Here is a 17,023-nt window from a genome sequence, read left to right on the forward strand (position 1 = left end):
CCAAGGTCACCCGCTCCTGCTGCCCTCTGGGGATGGGAGCCCGGGGCATCTGCGCTCGCAATCATCAGGTGAGTTCCGCCCAGAACCCCAGCGGGGCGGAGCAAGGGGCGGGACAAGGGGCGGGACCCAACCGGTCAATGGAGGGGGTGACCAGTCGGATCGGGGGCGGGGCGCCGGGCAGGAGTGTGCGCCAGCCGCACGGGCCCCGCCCCCAGCATCCCGCGCCGCGGCACGCCGAGCTGCAGACGAGCGTTATGGCTGCTTCGAGACCGCCCCAGATCGAGGAGCTGCTGGCCGAGGCCCGGCGGGCCTTCCGGGAGGAGTTCGGGGCCGAGCCCGAGCTGGCCGTGTCGGCGCCCGGCCGCGTCAACCTCATCGGGGAGCATACGGACTACAACCAGGGACTGGTGCTGCCCATGGTGAGGGGCTGTGCGGGGCAGCCCTGAGCTCCGTTACCCCGATCGCGAAGGAGGGCGGGGCTCGGAGGTGCTGGGCGGGTGGAAGGCGAGGCGGGCAGCCACGGGTGGGGCTCGAACACACGGAAAAGACCGTGGGACGGGCGATTTTCTACGTGCGACTACAGGGAGAGGGTTGCGGACGCCTCTTCCCTCAGACCGCCCTCTGGGGGCTGCTGTTCCTCCCTCTGTTCCTGGAAGTGTGCTCGCTGGAAAACGTGGGGTCCTATGCAGCACGTGGATGGGGGAATCTCCGGACCCTTCGCCTCTGTGGGGCTGCAACCGCAGACTTGGAGCGCTGTCTCCTGGCCCAGCCCGTTCAATTTACAGAGGAGAGGAACCCAGAGAGGGCTAGGGACCTGCTCAAGGTCACACAGCTGGTTCTTGGCGTATTAACCAGCGTGATTCCTTCCAGCTCTCAATTTGGGGCCCTTTCAGCCCCACTGAGCCACTTGGGAAGTGAGTGGTTACTGCACAGCTGCTGCCTCTGTTTTCCCAAACTAGCTATCTCCCCCTTGCCCCACAGCTGGGAGCTCTTGCTCAGGGCAGAGTCCAGGTTTATGCTCTGGCTGCAGCTGGCTCCACCCCTGAAGACCCAGGGGGCAGAGCTCCAAGCCCCCAGGGCCAGCTCAGCACTCAGGCTCTTGCTTGAGCCACACCTCATTCCCTTTGAGTTAGCAAGTTCTCTCTGTGTCCCTGACAGTGGCTGAGGCAGCAAAACCTTGGGGATTGAATTCTAGTTCCTCCAGTTGTAAAAAGGGAAACCCAGCACAGGTTCCAGCAGCTCCCAGGGCATCATTTTTCTCATCTGTATGTACAGTGGAGTGCTCCACCTTGCAAGCCTGCTCCACAGTGTATTTAATGGATGAATGGGCTTTGTGGCTGAGTTACTCTGCAAGCTGGTGTAAGCTACACATACTCGTCGTCTCTCCTGGCAGGCACTGGAGCTTGTGACCCTGATGGTAGGCAGCCCCCGAACCGATGGTCTTGTGTCTCTTCTCACCACCTCTAAGGATGCTGATGAGCCTCAGCGACTACAATTCCCACTGCCCTCAGCCCAGCGGTCCCTGGAGCCTGGGACCCCTCGATGGGCCAACTATGTCAAGGGAGTCATTCAGCATTACCCAGGTATGGGGCCCAGGTCAAGTTCATACTGCTACTTAGAGTGCCACCTCACAGCCACAAAGCCCATTCAACTCTCAGATACACTACGGAGAAGGCTTGCAGGGTGGAGCATCCCATTGTACAGATGAGGAAACTGATACTGGAACCTTCCTGGGTTTCCCTTTATATGATTCAAGCCCCAGCTTGCTGGCCTTTGGAGTCCTAAATCAGGAAGACAACTAAGAAGACTGCCTCAGCAATCTCAGGGTGGCAGGGTGGAGGTCGTTGGGCCCCTGGACCCCAACAGATGGTGGCCTCTGACAATTGAAACACATGCCCTGGAAGCAGTTGTCGGGCAGTTGCCACCCTGCCAAGACACATACCTTTCTTGTGTCCATCCTTCCAGTAGCCCTCTTACCATCACCATTCTTTCCCCTGCAGCTGCCCCCCTCCCTGGATTCAGTGCAGTGGTGGTCAGCTCAGTGCCCCTGGGGGGTGGGCTTTCCAGCTCCGCATCTCTGGAAGTAGCCACATATACCTTCCTCCAGCAGCTCTGCCCAGGTACCACTTAGGCCCTAGCCTCCAACCCACTCAGCTTCCTTTATGTCTCTCTATAGCGAGAGCTTCTTCCCCTACTGTGGCCTAGGGAGGGAGGGTGGGGCATCTCCCTGGATTGCCACTGGGACTGCTGCTGCTCCAATGCAGCCACCCCTTTTGGGCTTCCTCCTGGACCGTAGCTTCACTACTTCACCCTGTGCTGCAGACTCAGGGGCAATAGCTACCCGGGCCCAGCTGTGTCAGCAGGCAGAGCACAGCTTCGCAGGGGTGCCCTGTGGTATCATGGACCAGCTCATTGCACTGCTGGGGCAGAAAGGCCACGCGCTGCTCATTGACTGCAGGTCAGGTCCCCACCCTCTCACTTACTTCCCCCATCTCCTGCCACTCCCTACCAACTCCTGTGTGGGGCATGCCATGGCCCGGCAAGCAAATCCTTGGCCATTTATCTTCCCACTCCCAATTCCACCCCAGGTCCCTGGAGACAAGCCTGGTACCTCTGTCAGATCCCAAGCTGGCTGTGCTCATCACTAACTCCAATGTCCGCCATTCCCTGGGCTCTAGTGAGTACCCCCTACGGCGGCGCCAGTGTGAAGAAGTGGCCCGGGCACTGGGCAAAGAAAGCCTTCGAGAGGTGCGACTGGAAGAACTTGAGGGTGAGAGCCCGCTGGCATGTTTGGTCCTGGAGATGGTTGGTTTCCCTGCTGGACCCTCCCAGTCTACCCTGATCTCCAGGGCCATCCCTCATGCTCTACTCACTTCCCCAGAACAGTATTTGAAATCCTGTTTTTTTGCAGTGCTGGGGTTGCTACCCTAGGCCTGCACTTGCTAGGCAAGTGCTAAAGCACTGAGCTGTATCTCTGCACAGCTTGAAACCTTAAGATTATTCTTTCATGGTCTCCTGAGGGCTGCACTGTATCCCACTCACCTTGAAGCCCTCAAAGTCGGAGGCTTAAGCTGCTGGGGGTCCTGCACATTGTTCCCTGCTGTCCTCCCTGCACCCTGAATGATAGGGTGATACAGGTGTCCTGTTTGACAATGGGGAGGGGAGCTCCAAGATGAGAGGGGTCTTCAGAATCAGGCTGGAGATAACCAGGCTCTGCCCACCCTGCCCTCTAATCTTCAGTGAGTTAGGGGCTTGGTAAGTAGCTGTCCACTAACCTGTCAGTGCCACTGTCCCCCGGGTCCCTTTCCCACACCCCTGACATCCACTGGAAGTGTGAGGTGGGGCTGCTGAGCCTTGTTCCTTCCCAGCGGGCAGAGAGCTTGTGAGCAAGGAGGGCTTCCAGCGGGCACGACATGTAGTGGGTGAGATCCAGCGCACGGCCCAGGCAGCGGCCGCCCTGAGCCGCGGGGACTACAAGGCTTTCGGCCGCCTCATGGTGGAGAGTCACCACTCGCTCAGGTGAGGCCCTTGGAGTACCCTGCACCTCCTGGGCACAGGTGGGTCCCAGGCCCACCCTTCTATATCCTCTGCAGGGATGACTACGAGGTGAGTTGCCCTGAGCTAGACCAACTGGTCGAGGCGGCACTATCTGTGCCTGGTGTTTATGGCAGTCGCATGACGGGTGGTGGTTTTGGTGGCTGCACAGTGACTCTGCTAGAGGCCTCTGCTGCTTCCTGTGCCATGCAACACATACAGGTGGGTGAGCGCCAGAGCCTGGGAGGCAAGAGAGGTGGGTGCCTGGGTCAACCCATGGCTTAGGCTGCCCGCCTCTCCCCCAGGAGCAGTACAGCGGCATGGCCACCTTCTTCCTCTCTCATGCTGCCGACGGAGCCAAAGTGCTGCGCTTGTGAGGCACCAGTGGGATGGCACATATGGGCCCAGGGCTGAGGTGGCAGGGCCCACAGCTTGGCCTTCAGTGCCTGCCTTCTGCATCTTGGTGCTCAATAAACTTTGCCTCTGACTGTGGGGCCCACTTGCCTCTAGAGGTGGGTGTATGCACGGGGGTCAGAAAGATGCATGGTCAGAATCTGCTCTACTCTTAGGCTGGTGCCTCTCAAGCCTGTGAAGAATGGTCAGGGCAGAGCCAAACAGTAGCAAAATGTTTTATGAGTGTAGAACAAACACTGGGGCCTTGTTGCACTGGTCTCAGCTCATTGGTTACAAATGGGTTTGAGCCCAGGGCAGGGGGCAGCCAGAAGGGCCTTCTGGGATGTCTGCCACTTTCATGGTTCCCAGAGGATGCCCCCCTGCTCTGTGATCAACGTGCAGGTGGCTGGGCCCCTGGGGATCCAAGGATGGAGTTGCTGGGGAGAGAAGGTGGGGAGGGGGTCCAGGGTCCAGGACACTAAGGAGGTTGGGGGATCAGGGTTGGAAGAATTGTTGGTCCGACACCTGGGTGCTGAGGGTTCCACTGGTAGTCAGGGTCCGGCTCACAAATTCCTGGGTCACATGCCGGGTGAGGGAGCCACTTGCCTCCAGGTGTTGGGACCCCAGGGTCAATCCATCTGCAGGGGAAGAGGTTGGAAGGGTTCTGCCTGGTCCCTGCCCCTCTCTGGGTTGTCTCTGTGCTATCAGGAGCCAGAGTTCCCTGCCTATGGTGACTTACCCACAAGGAAGGGCTCAGTGGTGCTGGTGTGGGTGGTGGTGATGCTGCTGAACTCGCCCTGTAGTGGGTGCTGGAAGAGCCCTGAGTGGCTGCCCAGCTGCGGGAAGGGGCCTGGAGTGGGCAGACAGCCAATTGAGATGGTGCCAGGAGAAGGCATGGCATGCTGAGAGGTGAGGAAGTGGGGGTGCCCTACCTCCATCCTGGGACTCAATGGTAATGACGCCCTCCCGCTCTGGTCCGAAGCCCTCAGTGGTCCTGGCCTGTACTTTGAACTTGTAGGGCACATTCTCACTGAGGCCAGGTACTGTCAGTCGGCTCTCTAGGTTGTCTCCATCCACCCGGAATGTGGTGGCTGGTCCTGCCCAGAGAAGGTACCTTCAGCCCCCATGGTCCCTTTCCACCACTCCATAGCCACCCCTGCCCTGGGGCAAGCAGTACCTCCTCCTTGGGCCATCTCGCAGGTCACCAGGTAACCGAGGATATCTCCATTGGGTCTGCGTGGTCTCTCCCAGCTCAGCTGCAGTGAGTCAGGGCTGAGGGCCGTGAATACCAGTGGGCCGGGGGCACTGGGGGTGCTCAGCGTGAAGGCAGAGCCTGGGGCAGGAGCAGAGGGAGAATGTCAGTGCAGGTGTGTGTGGCAGGGAGTGGGGGATGGTGGCAGCAGCTGTGGAAGGAGACTACTCACCTGGCAGGGGGCAGAGTGGGCTCTGCGGGTGCACCTGTGATTCAATGGTAATGACACCCTCACGCTCTCGGCCCCAGCCCTCCTGGCTCTGAGCCCGCACTCGGAACACATAGGAGTGGTTGGGCAGGAGGTCTTCCACCACCACCGAAGTTTGGTCAGGGTTGGGGATGTTGAGTCGATACAGCTCGCCTAGGAGGTGGGGTGGGGGCAGACAACAGAGCAACTTAACTCCCACCCATGACCTCCTTTCCCTTAGCTCCCGTCAACACCTTGTGGCCTCCCTTCCCACCAGGTCTGCCTATGGAATGGTTGGTTGGTCAGGTTGCACGCTATCCAGGAAATGAGCAGAGCGCTGGCAGAATGGCTCAAGTGGTAGAAATCCTGCCTAGCAAGCAGTAGAGCTTGCAGTCCCATTGCTGTTTTGGACAAATCCTGTTCCCTGCTTCATGTGTGTTTACACAGATATGCATCTCCCAGTTCCCACAAAGGCTGCTCGGGCCAGCAGAGGGCCTTAGGTCTGTGAGGCTTTGTTAGGCTAAGCCTAGCGTAGGAAATGACAGAGGAGGTCTAGAGAGGTAGATGAGGTTTCAGAAAAGAAGCAGGGGTGGAGGGAGGTGGCCCAAACAATGTATACACATGTAAATAAATGTAAAAATGATAAAAGGAAAAGAGAAAAGGAAGCCATGAAGGGGAATAGGGAGTGTGGGGTGAGAGACCCTCTCAGAAAGGCTGAGTGGAGCACTCATGTAGAATTTGAGAAGGTTCCTGGTCCAACTGGGGTGCCCCTGTGATGCATGCTGCTAGGCCTGGTAGGGGTGCACCTCACCCCCATTCAGCAGCTGGTACTCCACGCTGTACCCCAGCAGCACACGCTCGCTCTGTGGCTCCTGCCAGCTCACTTTCAGAGATGTGGGCCCCAGGGCAGAGAACACCAGCCGGGTAGGTGTGTCAGGTACGCCCACAGCCATATGGAAATCTGGAAACAAGGCCACAGTCAGTCCAAGAAGCAGGGGCTGGGGTCTCTAGAGTCACAGTTCTATCCTCTGGCTTGGCTTGCTTGACTGGCATACACTTTCCATGGCTGGCTGGGCAACTCACTCATCCTGCAACACTGTCCAGGCCACCCAGGATATCACACAGCCTTGGAGAAGGTGAACTATGAGTCTGCTAGCCCTACCCCTTCTGCAGCTGGCCTGGCTCCTCCCCTTGCCCCAGCATTGTATACACCCCCAAAGGGCAGAGGCTGTGTTAGGCTTCAGCACTGATGAGAGTGGTGCAGTGGTTAGCTCCTGTTGGTGGGCAGGAGTCCTGTGCATGGAATGAGGCTAAGGCAGTGTGTGAGCATAGGGCTGTGATAGTGGCTGGATGGTAGATGAAGCAGGAAACAGGTGGCCACCTCTATACTACCTGGACCCCAGGATGGTGATGCTGGCTGCCCAGCCAGGATTATAGTGTCTCGGGAGCCCCTGGAGTTGGGGAGCCCCTTCATCTGAGCTCGACTCCAGGACCCCAGGGCCCAGGACAGCGGAAGCCTGCTCCTCCCGTCTTCCCAAATGGGAGGGAGGCCTAGGGCAGGACAAAAGAAGAGTGAGAGGCACCGGGAGCCTGTGAGGGTGGGCAGGCCAACACTTGAGGTCTCCAGGAGCTGGAAGGTCTGTGGGCAAGGCGGAGTTGGTGGGGGCTGCTTACCCTGGGAGGAGAGGGAGGTGAGGGTAGAGCGGTCTCTGGGCAGAGTGGCAGAGTGTGAGTGTTCTGTGCGGGTCAGAGAGTGGTAGTCACGTGTGAGGGTGGAGGATGTGCTCAGCATTGGGTGGGGCAGGTGTGGGCTCAGGTGGGTCCCATAAGCCACATTGGCCGCAGTCATCCTGTGCAGGGAGTTGGCACTGCCCGGGAAGGCAAAGTCCATCCGGCCATTCACCAAGTGCTCTGAGGGAGAAAGGGACCAGTTAGTGTGGCCTGCAGCAGACCTCCTGCCCTGTTGGACTGGCTGTGGCCCTGGTGGGCTCCCTGCCCTCTGGGGAGTCTTGGAGTAGAAACCAGTCTCCCTCAAATTACAGGGGCTGAAGCCCTATGACTCCAGAGGCATCCGAGAGCCACACAGGCCTCCCTAGCCCTTGTTCTCTGGCTCTGCAAACCATGTGAGCACAGCCGCCTCAGCTGGGGCCTTCCTCCCCTGTCGTGGACCTGCCCTCAAATCTCCTGAGGCTCTGAGGAGAGAGCCTTGGGTAGTAGGGTCTTCCTCTTGGACACAACAGGCATCTCAAGTTGTATGCCCCAGCGAGGTGGGCGCTGAAATGGATACCAGTGCCCCTGTCCTCCCTCGGGGGAGAGCCAGCGCCTGCCATGGCGTCCCTTGGCCCCGGAGGCTGTTGTGTCCCGAATTGCAGGACTTGGCAGAGCAGGGCACACTAGTGGGCAGCTTCCGGAAACTGGGGGCCCGAGGCGGCCCAAGTGCCCATTCAGGCCTCCAGCCGGTGGGCGCAGACGAGCCTCGGTGGGGCTGGGGTGGGGTGCGGCCGGGCAGGCGGTCACCTCCGGGAGGCCGGGGCGTCGCTGCGCGGGCCCGGCCGCCTCCCTCCCTGGCCGCGCCCCCCGTGCCGCTGTCGTCGGAGGAGCGCCCGCTGCTGACCGACAGGCGCGGGATGAGCTCCGGGGGCAGCAGCCACGTGATGCTTCGCAGGTCCAGCTCCTCCCCCAGCAGGGGCTCGAACTTCCAGCCACCGCCTTGGGAACAACGAAGGGCCGGTTGGCGCCGCCGGGGGTTCGCGGCGGCAAGGCCGGGCAGAGGGGGCCAGCAGCACCGCGATGGAGCCCGTCCTCCCGGCTCTCACGTCCAGGGGTGTTGGTGCGGGTGACCCTGCACTTAAGGGATAGGGAGGCCCGGCGACAGAGGAAACTCGCCTGCCTGAGCCCTTCCGATTGAGCGAGCGCAGCTTCCGCCACAAGTGGGAGGAAAGATCAGGCAGCAGCCACTGACTTGGGGGCCTGGGCACTGTCACCGCCATGTAGTTTCTGTTGCTACTGAACTACACTGGGCCTGTCTCCTGTCTACACAATGCAGAGTAAATACTGAGACCGGCCTGCCTCCCAGTGACAGTTCTGGAAGCCCCCAGGGTGCTAGCAGCAGCTGAACTGGGAACCCTCAGAAACAGTTGGAGAGCCCAAGCTCAGCCCCTAGGGGCAGTGTGCTCACTGGGGTGGGGGAGAGAGGGGAACATGAGGCACTGGACAAGGGAGGATGAGAATACCATAGGATACCATGGGGGATTTCCTACGCATAGCATTGTGTAATTAGTGGTCCATTTTACAGAAAAAACAGGGACAGAGAAGGTGAATTTTTATCCAGGGTCCCACGGTGGAGCCAGAGCTAAAACAGCACACTCAGGAGTCCCAGCAAAGGGCCGTTTTTACACCACAGTGTGCCAGGAATCAAGGAGGGAGGAATGGAGCAAACTGAGCCCGTCTCTACCTCATGGGTTCCCCCCACCCCTGCCAAGGCTGCTTAAGGGTCCTGGGCCTGGCAGACATCCTCTTACAAGGACCTGCTCCTGGGGATGTGGGAAAGGGATGGCCTGAGTGTACTAACTCCAAAGCCCAGCTGGTGAACCTTCAGTTTGCAAAGCTGTAGTCCCATGTCATGAACCAGCGTTTACATGACCACCATCCTGGGTGTGTCTGTCCCCCAGACAGTGTTTGCATGTTCTCAAACACAGGTGTGCACAACTGCATATGGCCCACAATAACAGTCCCTTCTGTACTCAGTGCTACAGGGGCTCTGGATGTTTGAGGCTGAGGGAACTTCCAGCCTCCATCTCCATGCCCTGTAATTGCTGGCCCTTTTGCTCTCTCTGGACACCAGGGACAGCTCCATCCTGTACCCAGGGCACCCAATTTCTTCTTGTGGATTCCACTCACCAGTGTCATCAGAGACGCTGGGCCTCTGGCTGCCAGCCGGGGAGCGCAGGACGTCATCACTGTACATGAGGAAGCTTTCGTAGTCTTCCCCGCCCTGGGCATCCACAATGGGGATGTCTGGGATGATGGGGACTGCAAGGTGGGAGGGGGTGAGCCAGGGCCCTAGCTGTGGCCTCTTGTCTCCTGGCTCACCCTGCACCTCTTCACCCACTACTCACTGGACATGGGCCGCTTAGGCTGGGTGGCTAGGTTGATGATGGCCTCCCGTTCAGGCCCCCAGCCTGCCCCGTTGCGCGCCTTCACTGTGTAGCGGTATGGCTGGGATTCTCGAAGGTTCTCAATGAGCAACATTCGGTTCTTGGGGTTGTCCACCAGCACCTTCTTCATGGGTCCAATGGGTCCTGAGATGGGGAGAGTGCTTCAGAGGGGTCACCCAGGATCCAGCCCTGGCCCTGACCTAGAGGGACTACTGTATAGACCTGAACTGCTCCCGGGGCTGTCTGGGAGCACACAACTGCTGAATTCTGTCACCTGACAAGCCCTTAGAACCTGGGCATGACTGGCTTAGGAGCGTCTCACCAGGCAAAGGACTCATTGCTAAGTGAGTTGCAGAGCCAGCACTAGACTCAGTGTGGCCCTGCTGTCATCTCTACTGAGTGGCCTACAAGAGGCTCACTCAGGAGGCAAGGGTACTCTTGGGATGACGTCCTCCCACCCTGTGCTCATGGCTGACAACCCAGTGCCCAAAGCTGGGCTGAGGAAGCAGAGACACAGGCAACCTGCTCACCCACCACCACTATCACCCTTGGGTGTTGTGGCCACAGGAACTACAGGAGGAGAGAAGTGGGCTCAAAGAGGCTGCAACTCAGGAGGAACAGGCTTGGGAAGCTAAGGAGGACAGGGTGAAGTGGAGGTTCAGGGCTGGCAATGTCATAGCAGATGGCAGAGGCCAAGGCAGTTCTCCATTCACATCTAGAAGCATGGCTTTGGGAAAGCAGAGGGTGAGAGGCCCAGCTGCTCTCTGTGAGTTCTAAGTGAATTAACGGCACTGGCCAGAGGTGATAGGTTGGGAAATTCAGGGAGACCAGAGAAGGTATAAAGGAATGGAGTTCTGTTTTCCCAAGACATCCAGAGGAGAATTCTGGAAAATGACAACTGAGAAGGTTGATGTGCAGCTCCAGCAAGGTTGACAGACACCCAGCAGCCTGGAGGAAGGGTCTCCAATAGCTGTGATGGGCGTGGTCTTGGCCTACTCTCTTCACCTCTGCTAGCTCCTGGGATGAAGAGAAAAGGGTGCACACCAAAGTGCAGATACCCTCAAAGTGGGGGAGGGGACTGTTCCATGACACATTTGAGGCCTCAGCAGACTGGAACCATAGCTGAAACCATCGGCAGTGACCTTTCATTGGGGTTATAGGCCAGGCCAGAGGAGCCCTCCCAAGCATGGTCCACAAATGGACCTTAATGTTGCAAGCAAGCCAAGGCTGTGATGGAGCTGCTGAGAAAACTGCTGTTTGGGCTGGGCACTGGTGACTCATGTCTGTAATCCTAGCTACTCAGGAGGCAGAGATCAGGAGGATTACTTCTGTAATCCCAGCACTGGGAAGGCTGAGGCAGGATGATTGTGAGTTCAAAGCCAGTTGGGCTACATAGTGAGTTCCAGGCCAGCCTTGGCTACATAGTGCTACATTGGCTACATAGTTGCTGCCGGGTGCTGGCAACTCACACTTGTAATCCTAACTACTCAGGAGGCAGAGATCAGGAGGATCGCAGTTCAAAGCCAGCCCAGGCAAATAGTTTGCAAGACCCTATCTTGAAAAAACCAGTCCCAAAAAAGGGCTGGTGGAGTGGCTTAAGGTGTAGGTCCTGAGTTCAAAACCCCAGTACCCCCCTACACACACATAAAAATCACATTGAGACCCTGTCTCAAAAAAACCAAGGCAGCCCCTTCTCCCCTACAAGCCCGATACCCAGAAATTCCTGCTGTCCTACACCAGGTTAGAGATGGGACGTTCATCTTGACAGTGGTAGAGGCTGCCCACTTTTGCTTCCCTTCCAGGATGGGGAAGAAATAAACATTCTGCCAGGTAGTATGTCCTAGGGATTTTATAAAATATTTTTTAAAAATGTTTATCTGAAATTCAGGGCATCCTGTATTACTTTTGTTTTTGAGAAGGGTTCTCACTATGTTGTCAGGTCAGTTCTTGAACTCTGGGGTTCAAGTGATTCTCCTGCCTCACATTCTGTGTTTTTTCTTTTTGTGGTACTGGGGCTTGAACTCAGGGAGGCCCTTCACCTTGAGCCAATCCACCAGCCCTTTTTTTTTGTGATGGGTTTTTCGAGATAGGGTCTCATGAATTATTCGTTGCCCAGGCTGGCTTCGAACCTCAATCCTCCTGATTTCTGCCTCCTGAGTAACTAGGATTACAGGCATGAGCCACTGGTGCCTGGCCATGCTGTGTTTTTACAAGCTAAATGTGGCAACTGTGTTCTGGTTCTAAGAGAATGTGGTAAAAATGAGCCACCCTTGGTTATCAGTACAGAAGGTGCTCCTGGGCCTGTGACCTCAGGGTGCATCTATGGAATGCAGCCAGGCCCAAATCTGACCAAAAAACCCCACAATGCCTCAGGCTTATCTGCTGACTGGGACAGAGGGCCCAGGAAAGACCCAGAGTCCCAGCCTCTTTCGGGTTAATTGTCCCTCCCTTTCTACAGCTGCTGTCCCTGGGGCCAGGAAGGAGGGGTCCAGTCCTTACGGTTGTCCTCGTTGACCAGGCCATAGCAGACCTCGTACGCTGTGATCTCGCCATTGGTCTCAGCAGGCTCCGCCCAGCTCAGCTGGGTCACCGTGGAAGAGACCACATTGAAGGCCAGACGCCCTGGCTCGCTGGGTACTGGGAGGGGGCAGGAAGAGCCCTGTTAGTGGCAGAGGGAAAACCAAGCTCTGGGAGACAGGGAGGCCAGGCTGGGCATGCTGGCAGCAGGATCGCTGGGGTGGAAGGAGGGATGTGACTAGGCCTCACCTTCCTGGTGGGTGCGGCAGGAGACCAGGGAGCTGTAGGGCCCCTCGCCCTGTGCTCCATAGGCACACACCTTCATCTCGTAGTCACAGTAAGGGTACAGGTTGGTGAGTTCCACCGAGGGCACCTTACTGTCTAGCAGGTGGGCTTCAGACTCGGAGTCACCCTGGATCCAGTACTTCACCTGTTCAGAGTGCGAGGGGCTGGTCAGTAGGGAGCCACAAGTGTTAAAGCTGCTTGTCTCTCCACTGACCCCTGTGCACAGGTGAAACACTGGGGCTTCACACAGCAGGGCTGGGGCAGAGCAGGGTGTCTCTGAGGCAGGCGGAGAGGCTCCATTCCAGGAAGGAGGGGAAATCCCTGAAAAGCTCAGGAATGGGCCATTCCTCTTCCTGGGCATAGACTGGGGTCCTTCTGGTATCAAGCATGCACTCCCCCTCCCTCGGGGAGGCCCACCTCTCCAGTAGTAGTGATGGATGACCATCCACCCTCATTGCCCGTTTACCCCCATCTTACCCTGTACCCTGTTGGCTTGCCAGGAGGGGGAAGCCAATTGAAATGGATTTTCCGGGAACCAGCAGCTTTGGCATTGGGGTTCTGTGGAGCGTCCAGGTCACCACGAGGGGGTGGCAGTGATGAAAGGGCCTGACTGACAAGGTTCCGGTCCAGTTCATCTAGTGAGTCAAGACAGGAATGGGGCAACAGGCTCAGACCCCCTTCACCACCAGGGGGCAGCAGAGACTCAGCTCAACACACCACGCTTCCTCACCCAGAGGTTCAACTGAGACCTGTCCACCCTCCTCTCTGGGCTTTGGGCCACAGAGGCAGCACAAAAAGCCTAAATGGAGACCCAGGGGCTCTCTGGATGGATGAATGAACAGGAAGACAGAATTCTCCTGCCCCTCTTTCTCCCTTGGTAGCCAAGAGAACGTCTGCTCCCAGCCCCCCGCTCTTCCCTCCACTCTCCACCCCTCACCTCCAGTATCTCCCTCTTCTGTCTTCCTGGCAGGCTGGACTCACAGTTACCACCACCACCACCACCACCACCACTCTGGAGGCTAAGGACTGACAGGAACTAACTGGCTCACCCTTCCAAGAATGAAAGCTTAAGGCCGAGGTCAAAATGCTAGGATCTAAAGGGGGGTGGGGGAAGGGAGATTCAGGTCCTGTGGCCACATGATCTCAACCTCTCTGATAGAAGTGTTTGCTGCATATGTGAAGTTCACATTAAACTGGTGTGAGCCCCCCACCCCCGACCTGACCTGGTACCGCCATGTCTTGTTGGCTGAGTTTGGCAGCCCCCGTTGACAGATCCCCAGCCCCTCTCTCCACCTGCCTGTGCTGGCCCCAGGTTTAGCCCACCTGGCTCTCCAATGATGACTGTGGCCGACTGGGGCTGGCCCAGGCGGGCTCCGAACTTGGGGTTGCTGAGTTGGACATGGAAGCGGCGAATTTGGCGTCCTCGCAGGAGGGAATCTACTTCCTGCAGCTCCAGGAGCTTCACCTGTAACTCCTTCCAGGTCTCCCCAGGGTGGAACAGCAGCTCACCCTCCATTGGGACATAGTCCTGAGAGTGGAAAGGGTCAGAGTCAAACGAGGGCTGGGGGATGAGGCAACTGGGAAATTAGAGCCTTCTGGGAAGCTGGGTATGGTGGTACAGGCCTATAATCCCAGCACTTTGAGAGGCTGAGGCAGGTGGATCATGAGTTCAAGGCCAGCCTTGGTCCTTTGAGACCCTGTCTCAAAAAAAAAAAAAAAAACCATAAAAAGAAAGAAAAAAGAATTTAGGGGAACACACGGGGTTATGATCACACCCTCATGGTACTGCAGTCTGTTACAAGGACTGTTGAGGTAGACACGAAATGGTTTGTACTTACATTGCACCTTTCAGTATCACTTTTTTTGTTGTTGTTTTTTTGGGTAGTACTGGGGTTTGAACTCAAGGTCTTGTGCTTGCTAGGCAAGTGCTCTCCCACTTGAGCCACACCACTGATGTCTGAACTCAGGCTGGGAGGAAGCCCTGAGTTTGTAGTCCCCATCCAGGAGAACTGTCTTTCCTCCACACTGGCTCTGAAATGTGGGATCTCAGCCTCCCAGACTCTGTAGCCCCAGCTTTCCTCTTTCAATGTCCTGGAGCTTGCCTGCGCTTCCTAGAGGGGTTGTGTGTGTCTGTGTGTGCGAATTTCGACGGGGAGGAAAGAGGCCTTCTCACACATGACCACGAGGTGGCGATTCAAACATTTCAATTCCAGGCGTGGCTAGTCAGGCTAGGCTCCACCCAGAACAGAAAAGGAAGCCTGAAGGTAGAAAAAAAACTAAGGCGGGGGAAGGGGGGAGAAATGACCCAAACATCGTATGCACATATGAATAAAAGAAAAAAAAAAACAACTAAGGGTGGGGCTGGAGGTGTGGCTCAAGTGGTAGAGGGCCAAGCACAAAGCTTTTGATTTCAAACCCCAGGACCACCAAGAAAAAAATCCCCACTACTCCAGTTTACCTTAATCTCTAACCTGTTGGGAATGAGTAAATGAACTAATCTTCAAAAAAGAAAAACAAGGAGGTTTTTTTTGTTTTGTTTTGTTTTTTGTGGTACTGTGGTTTGAACTCAGGCCTTACACCTTGCAGAGCCACTCCACCAGCCCTTTTTCATGAAGGGTTTATTCGAGATCGGTTCTCAGACTATTGCCCAAGTCTGGCTTTGAACCGCCATCTTCCTGATATCTGCCCCCTGAATAGCTAGGATTACAGGTTTGAGCCACTGGCGCCGGGCTATAGGGAGCTGTTTGCAAACAGCTGATGTGGGCACTTCAAAAATGCCAGTGTTGCTGGTGGAGTGGCTTAAGTGGTAGAGCGCCTGCCTAGCAAGCGTAAGGCTCTGAGTTCAAACCCCAATACCACCAAAAAAAAAAAAAAAAATGCCAGTGTCAGCTGGGCACTGGTGGCTCACACCTGTAATCCTAGCGACCTGGGAGGCTGAGATCAGAGGATCACAGTTTGAAGCCAGCCCAGGCAAACAGTTTGCAAGACCCCATCTCCATTGAAAGAGTTTTTGGTTTTTTGGTGGGTCTGGGGTTTGAACTCAGGGCTTTGCACTTGCAAAACAGGGGCTCTACCACTTGAGCCACACCTCCACTCCATTTTTGCTCTGGTTATTTTTGGACATGGGGTATTGCACACTCTTTGTCTGAGCTGGCCTCAAACAGTGATTCTTTGATTTCAACCTCCCAAGTAGCTACAATTACAGACATGAGCCACCAGTGCCATCTCCAAAATTTCCAGGGCAAATTGGACTAGAGGTGTGGCTCAAGTGGGAGAGCACTTCCTTTGTAAGTGCAAAGCCCTGAGTTCAAACCCCAGTCCCAACAAAAAAAAAGAAAAAGAAGAAGCCAGTGTTCGGCTTCTGGAGGTCTTGCAATTCCAGCTCAAAGAAGCATGTTATTTTGAGACAGCAGGACCTTGAGTTCCAGGCCAGCCTGGGCTCCACAGCAATACACCATCTCAGAAAACCAAATCAAACCAACCAAACAAAAATGTCAGTCTTAGAAAAGACAACCAGGGAACCATTCTAGATTTTAAAAAGACTAAAGACACATGATCAAAAAAATGCAACATTAAACCTTGACTGGTTCCCAGATTGGGGGAAAAAGCTATAAAGGGTGTTACAGGGACATGGGCACAAGGGGAGGTCTGCATAGGGTCTAATTATTAGGAACTCGTAGAATCGATATGAAACTTCTTTAGTTTTGCAATTATGTTCTCATCATGTAGGGTTTAGGGTAGAAGGGTTTAGGGTCCTGGTGTCTACAACTTTCTTTTCTTTTTTTTTTTTTTTGATAGTACTCAGTTTGAATTCAGGGCTTTGCACTTGCTAGGCAGGTGCTCTATCACTTGAGCCACACCTTCAGCCTCAATGTCTGCAACTTTGAATAGTCCATCAGGCAAAACAAACAACTGTCCCCCCTTACACACAGATATATAGGTATGAATGTCTTTATCTGTGTAAGCTATCTATATACATAGGTATAGAAAGAGAGGAAAAGCAAATATTACAGTTGGTGACTAATATTAATAGTCTTCCCATTTTTCTATATGTTTGAAGTTTTTCAAAATAAAAAGGTGAGAACTAATATAATTTTTTAAAGTTAGCTAGCCAAACATGCAAGCATAAGAGGATAGCCAGAATCTCTGGTACAATGTGGCATAATCAGAGGGATTTATGAATGTACAAATTCTTCTTTGGAATTTTTATTGGGAGTTTTGGAGTAGTGATCAGTATTGTTCCTACCAAATAAAGTGAAGTAAAGAAATCCAGGGTGTGGCTGAGTTGCCTGGGCCTGCTCAGGCATGTTCCCCTGTGTGTGCCAAATGGGCCTCTGAGCCAAGTGTGCTACACTGTATTACTTTGAGTGACTTTTTGATATGAATATTTTTAGTATTTATTTAGGTACTGGGATTGAATCTAGGGTCTTGCATATGCTAGGCAAGCACTCTACCACTTGAGCTATGCCTCCAGTCCTTTTGCTTTCATTTTGTTTTTGAGACAGGGTCTCCATAACTTCCTGGACTGGCCCTGAACTCACAATCCTCTTGCCTCCACCTCCTGGTAGCTGGGATTATGGGTGTGAGCCACCCCACCCAGCTCTATTTTTGTTCTTAAATGTTGGTAATAAATTCAGAATTAAAAACAAAAACAGCCAAGCACTGGTGGCTCACACCTGTAATCCTAGCTACTCAGGA

At 55.3% G+C, this 17,023-nt stretch overlaps 2 protein-coding genes across 6 annotated transcripts in view; one reads left to right on the plus strand and one right to left on the minus strand.

Annotated features, from left to right (window-relative positions):
- The first annotated feature begins 215 nt into the window (after positions 1-215).
- Positions 216-4,037, plus strand: Galk1 (galactokinase 1). Its single transcript, XM_020178818.2, has 8 exons — positions 216-419; positions 1,394-1,583; positions 2,001-2,120; positions 2,323-2,458; positions 2,589-2,770; positions 3,369-3,519; positions 3,594-3,756; positions 3,840-4,037. Exons 1-8 carry the CDS (start codon positions 255-257, stop codon positions 3,909-3,911), a joined length of 1,179 nt encoding a protein of 392 aa, XP_020034407.2. The 5' UTR covers positions 216-254; the 3' UTR covers positions 3,912-4,037.
- Positions 4,038-4,147: 110 nt separating this feature from the next.
- The window catches only part of Itgb4 (integrin subunit beta 4), a 31,709-nt gene continuing 18,833 nt past the window's right edge, over positions 4,148-17,023 (minus strand). For 2 of the 5 annotated variants that reach the window (XM_074045114.1, XM_020178813.2), the window contains 15 exons: positions 13,649-13,853; positions 12,803-12,960; positions 12,290-12,470; positions 12,023-12,160; positions 9,485-9,667; positions 9,267-9,398; positions 7,884-8,075; positions 7,041-7,277; positions 6,759-6,917; positions 6,178-6,327; positions 5,352-5,540; positions 5,105-5,260; positions 4,860-5,024; positions 4,667-4,777; positions 4,148-4,565 (listed from right to left, as the gene is read on the minus strand). In XM_074045114.1, the coding sequence (XP_073901215.1) occupies positions 4,423-4,565; positions 4,667-4,777; positions 4,860-5,024; positions 5,105-5,260; positions 5,352-5,540; positions 6,178-6,327; positions 6,759-6,917; positions 7,041-7,277; positions 7,884-8,075; positions 9,267-9,398; positions 9,485-9,667; positions 12,023-12,160; positions 12,290-12,470; positions 12,803-12,960; positions 13,649-13,853 (2,499 nt within the window). In that variant the 3' untranslated portion in view covers positions 4,148-4,422. The remainder of the gene's footprint in view (positions 4,566-4,666; positions 4,778-4,859; positions 5,025-5,104; positions 5,261-5,351; positions 5,541-6,177; positions 6,328-6,758; positions 6,918-7,040; positions 7,278-7,883; positions 8,076-9,266; positions 9,399-9,484; positions 9,668-12,022; positions 12,161-12,289; positions 12,471-12,802; positions 12,961-13,648; positions 13,854-17,023) is intronic. The other 3 variants (XM_020178815.2, XM_020178814.2, XM_020178817.2) reach the window with 3 other exon arrangements.

Source organism: Castor canadensis, chromosome 11, assembly GCF_047511655.1.
Source record: "Castor canadensis chromosome 11, mCasCan1.hap1v2, whole genome shotgun sequence".
NCBI lineage: Eukaryota > Metazoa > Chordata > Mammalia > Rodentia > Castoridae > Castor > Castor canadensis.

Bases quoted from the DNA above. Each gene is read 5' to 3' on its own strand.
- Galk1 (XM_020178818.2), top strand. From the start codon at position 255: ATGGCTGCTTCGAGACCGCCCCAGATCGAGGAGCTGCTGGCCGAGGCC. The intron at 1,584-2,000 runs GTATGGGGCCCA...TTTCCCCTGCAG, and splicing joins AGTCATTCAGCATTACCCAG to CTGCCCCCCTCCCTGGATTC. The intron at 2,121-2,322 runs GTACCACTTAGG...CCTGTGCTGCAG, and splicing joins CCTCCAGCAGCTCTGCCCAG to ACTCAGGGGCAATAGCTACC.